Raw genomic sequence first — 4,894 nt, 5'->3', positions numbered from 1 at the left:
GACGAGGGGGCGGAGTCAGCTCCAATTAGCCATGGAGTAGACCAATCAGCTGCTTGGGGAGAATTCAGGAAGCCATCTCCTGAAAAACACACTCTCAAATACAAACTACAACACAGAAACTGGGGAACGTAACAAACAAGCTAATGATTAATTCTATGTAATTTCTAATGACATCAGGCAAAATTTCTAATGACATTTGGACATGAATTTCGTAGCTCCCTCTTGAATTGACCCTTTTTCTCTCTACATTGTATTGCAAGTAAGTGAACTTGTAAAAATAATATATGTCATTCATCAGACGCTTTTATCCAAAGCGACTTACAATAAAACCTGCTGTCGTTTATGTATGGGTGGTGACGGGAATCGAACCCACTACCCTGGCGTTGCAAGCGTCATGCTCTATCATGGTCATGGTTGCACCTCAGCCACACTCAAGGTCCTAAACAATACTGTGCAGCCGTCTTCATTGACCTGGCCAAGGCTTTCGACTCTGTCAATCACCACATCCTTATCGACAGACTCAACAGCCTTGGTTTCTCAAATGATTGCCTCGCCTGGTTCATCAACTACTTCTCCGATAGAGTTCAGTGTGTAAAATCGGCTTCCTGTAGTCCGGGCCTCTGGCAGTCTCTATGGGGGTGCCACAGGGTTCAATTCTTGGGCCGACTCTCTTCTCTGTATTCATCAATGATGTCGCTCTTGCTGCTGGTGAGTCTCTGATCCACCTCTACGCAGATGACACCATTCTGTATACTTCTGGCCCTTCTTTGGACACTGTGTTAACTACCCTCCAGACGAGCTTCAATGCCATACAACTCTCCTTCCGTGGCCTCCAACTGCTCTTAAATACAAGTAAAACTAAATGCATGCTCTTCAACCGATCGCTGCCTGCACCTGCCCGCCCGTCCAGCATCACTACTCTGGACGGTTCTGACTTAGAATATGTGGACAACTACAAATACCTAGGTGTCTGGTTAGACTGTGAACTCTCTTTCCAGACTCACATCAAACATCTCCAATCCAAAGTTAAATCTAGAATTGGCTTCCTATTTCGCAACAAAGCATCCTTCACTCATGCTGCCAAACGTACCCTCGTAAAACTGACCATCCTACCGATCCTCGACGACGTCATTTACAAAATAGCCTCCAACACCCTACTCAACAAATTGGATGCAGTCTATCACAGTGCCATCCATTTTGTCACCAAAGGCCCATATACTACCCACCACTGCAACCTGTACGCTCTCGTTGGCTGGCCCTCACTTCATACTCGTCGACAAACCCACTGGCTCCAGGTCATCTACAAGACCCTGCTAGGTAAAGTCCCGCCTTATCTCAGCTCACTGGTCACCATAGCAGCACTCACCCTTAGCACGCGCTCCAGCAGGTATATCTCACTGGTCATCCCCAAAGCCAATTCCTCCTTTGGCCGCCTCTCCTTCCAGTTCTCTGCTGCCAATGACTGGAACGAACTACAAAAATCTCTGAAACTGGAGACACTTATCTCCCTCACTAGCTTTAAGCACCAGCTGTCAGAGCAGCTTACAGATCACTGCACCTGTACATAGCCCATCTATAAATACCCCAAACAACTACCCCATCCCCTACTGTATTTATTTATCTTGCTCCTTTGCACCCCAGTGTTTCTACTTTGCACATTCATCTACTCCAAATCTACCATTCCAGTGTTTTTAATTGCTATATTGTATTTACTTCGCCACCATGGCCTATTTATTGCCCTTCTACCTCCCTTATCTCACCTAATTTGCTCACATTGTATATAGACTTGTTTTTCTACTGTATTATTGACTATGTTTGTTTACTCCATGTGTAACTCTGTGTTGTTGTATGTGTCGAACTGCTTTGCTTTATCTTGGCCAGGTCGCAGTTGTAAATGAGAACTTCTTCTCAACTTGCCTACTTGGTTAAATGAAGGTAAAATAAAAAATATCAACTGAGCTACGAAGGAGCACGTCGACGTCACTAGAATGATGACAAGCAATTTTAACGGATTCTAAAGGGAATCATAGAATTCCAAACTCATTTCTATGGCAACACAGTTGTCAATTTTGTAAACAATCATTTTCGAACGTGTGTTGCCAAGAGACATCTAACCGACGTTCTATGTTTTCTGTGCGAAAACAACTTCAGTTTGCTGCTGACAACAAACTTGTTTGATATTTGACACCTGAGAAAGAACAATCGACTGGAAAATGCCTGGGTACTTTTCAAGACTGGCGGAGAGAGTGCGTGGACGTCGGCGGCCTACTGCATCGACAGGTTGTTCAAATTCATTTGTGGCTTGTTTTTCTTGTCTTTTTCTGTTTTGCAGGGTTCGTGATTGTCGACAGGTGGACAGCGACTTCGAAGAGGGTATGTGGAGTTTAAAACTCTTATTTTACTACATTTAACTATGTCATTATAATTTGCGAAATGTTGTGTATTTCTATAATTCAGACTTGGCAAAAATGCTTGTGCTAGAGATGTTGTAGCTACCTAGCTTGCTAGCTAACATTAACTTTAGTAACTGTTGCTAAGCGATCGACGGCTTCCTAGCTAGCTAGTATTAGCAATCTTGCTACGTTTTATGTCCTAACAATTGTTTATTTTATATTCCAATGTTCCTCATTTTAGAAACAACTGTCCTGGATGAGGTCCAGTTGGATGTGCCATTGGATGATGTGCCAGATGTTCCACAGCTGCCAGTCCTCCTTGATGTCCAGAATGCTGCTATCATCCTTGAGGATGTGCCAGATGTGCAGACTATCCTTGAGGTACAATTTTCTGAAAGTTTGGGGTTTTATGTTTGAAAAATATCCCAGATATTCAAGTTGTGTCTCTTTGACATGAAACAAATCTCTTGTCTGCTTTCTGCTTTAGGAGGCCACTGGCAATTGGCAGTTGATTCCGATTAGGTTCAGCCCCCTGTACTGTGGGCCTGTTGTGATCAGGGTAAGAGACCCCCCACACGCAGTCACATCACGGTTACTATGTTTACAGTTTCCAACATGAATGTATTGTAATGTGCAGAACAATGCCGGTCCGGTGGTTAAAGCTTGGAGAACTTTCCAGTTCATCAGCCCCATCATCACATACATGCGTGGGGGATCCCAGGTATGTGTCTTTGTAACTCCCTAATCTACATTGTCAGTGTGTCACAGCGATTGCTGAAGTGGTTTTGTTGATGTTGTCTTGTTGTTTATCTCAACAGCAGGTGGTGGTGAGGATGCACCACGTTAGTAGGGTGAGAGGCCTGGAGACTCAACTGGTGTGGGCCATCTCCAAGGAGACAGCCAGGCTTAGTCCAAAGGGCATCCCCTACTGTGCCACCAAAGTGCAGTCCATCACTTGGATCCAGGTAAGACGTAAATACTACTGAAATAGTATTAAATTAGATTTTTCTTCACTTATTCCATTTGGCCTTAACATGTATTCTCTCTCTGTCAGCGTGTGGCTGGCAGGGTGAGACACTATGTGTCTCACCTCCGCCACGAGACGTCTGTGGACGTGGCGCTTGGCTGCTACCAGGTAAATAAACGATTTCCTATGTATATAGACTAGACATTACTGGGCATTTTTGCATTAGATTTAATGTGTTTTCTAATATTGTGTGTGTGGTAAACAGGTGTGTTGTGTGTTTTGAGCAGCAGATTGATGTCTCAGTGGTGTACGCCACTCTCCACATGGGGCTGGACGGGCTTCTGTCCTCTTCAGCGTGGTCGGAGGCTGCCTCCTTCTCTACGCCCACCACTCAGCAGTTCACTGACCCAGAGCCTGAGGGCCACAACTGCTATGAGGTCAGACGTTACACACACATACTATTGACTAGGAGCATTAAGATCCTTCCATTGACCGATTGTTTGTTACGTCATTGCATTGGTCACTGATTTTGAATGCTTGTTTTGTTGTCGTAGGGCTGGGAGGAGGACCTGCTGCCTGAGGAGAGGGAGGTTCCTCTGGTAAAGTGAGTTCCTCTAAATGTCTGTGTAGTCTGGGCTTGTCAGATGCTGAAGGATAGTGGTCATAATGCTGTTATCCCCCATTGACTCTAATGGTTGACATGCTCCATTCCCTCCCTTTCACAGCCTCTACCTTACCACCAAGAGAGTGGAGGACATCGCCCTGAGGCTCGTCTCCCTGCGCCAGGCCTTCACTGTGAGTGGACCCACTTTTCTTTTTCTCTCTGTGATTTCTTGTTCTGTCTCCTAGAGGAAGATGCCTCACCCTAACTCTTCCCTCTTCCCTAGACCCTGCTTGGTTCCACCCTGAGCAGGAACCATCTGTTTGTGGCGGGAAAGGTCCTCCTGGGCGGTAACTCACTAATTCATTCTTTTTCAAGGGAAAGAGAGCGTCCCTGAGGGGAAATGTGTTCTGTTCACTAAGATGCTCTTTTCTTTGTCATAGGACGAGGCCAAGTTCATCCGTACTTATAACGACTTTGTGGACTACCTGAGTGACCCCTCCAAGCGGAATGACATTGAGAGGGAGCTGGCTGAGGCAAAGGTGAGTTCATTAACTCTTTCAAGTCTCACTGAGTTCTTCCAAATGCATGTCTTTTATACATCACAGTAGCTGATCTATATGAAATCATTCCTATTTTCTCCAAACGTGTTTTCTTGTCCTAGATCCATCATGTGAATATGATAGATGTCGTCTTTGAGCTGGTGCTGTTTGGGATGATGACAGCTCAGAAGTCCCTGAGGGTGGTAAGTAGCATCTCACTGGTACATGTTTTGATATCTATTAGCAGTTTCACTTAAATTCCTCTTCTCTTCTATTCTCTCCTCTTTTCTCCTCCTTTGTTTCCTTTAGCACCCCGGTGGGTTTGTGGAGCATCTGTACGCTCTCCTGTACTCCTTCCTGCCCACAGCTGCCAAGATGGAGCCAGAGGCCG

The 4,894-nt window shown here is 45.2% G+C and overlaps 1 protein-coding gene across 2 annotated transcripts; it reads left to right on the top strand.

The window, feature by feature from the left end:
* Nucleotides 1-859: 859 nt before the first annotated feature.
* Nucleotides 860-4,894, top strand: LOC129850995 (uncharacterized). Of its 2 annotated transcripts, XM_055917133.1 has the most exons (13): nt 860-2,373; nt 2,635-2,774; nt 2,881-2,952; nt 3,031-3,114; nt 3,212-3,358; nt 3,448-3,528; nt 3,648-3,797; nt 3,915-3,964; nt 4,086-4,155; nt 4,248-4,311; nt 4,405-4,503; nt 4,626-4,706; nt 4,813-4,894. In XM_055917133.1, exons 1-11 carry the CDS (start codon nt 2,214-2,216, stop codon nt 4,431-4,433), a joined length of 1,047 nt encoding a protein of 348 aa, XP_055773108.1. In that variant the 5' UTR covers nt 860-2,213; the 3' UTR covers nt 4,434-4,503; nt 4,626-4,706; nt 4,813-4,894. The 2 variants fall into 2 exon arrangements, with proteins under 2 accessions (XP_055773108.1, XP_055773109.1); XM_055917134.1 differs by lacking the exon at nt 3,031-3,114.

The sequence above is a fragment of the Salvelinus fontinalis genome, unplaced genomic scaffold (genome assembly GCF_029448725.1).
Source record: "Salvelinus fontinalis isolate EN_2023a unplaced genomic scaffold, ASM2944872v1 scaffold_2636, whole genome shotgun sequence".
NCBI classification, from domain to species: domain Eukaryota; kingdom Metazoa; phylum Chordata; class Actinopteri; order Salmoniformes; family Salmonidae; genus Salvelinus; species Salvelinus fontinalis.
Note: the sequence above shows the minus strand (reverse complement) of the source record. Positions and strands in the feature narration are given on the sequence as shown.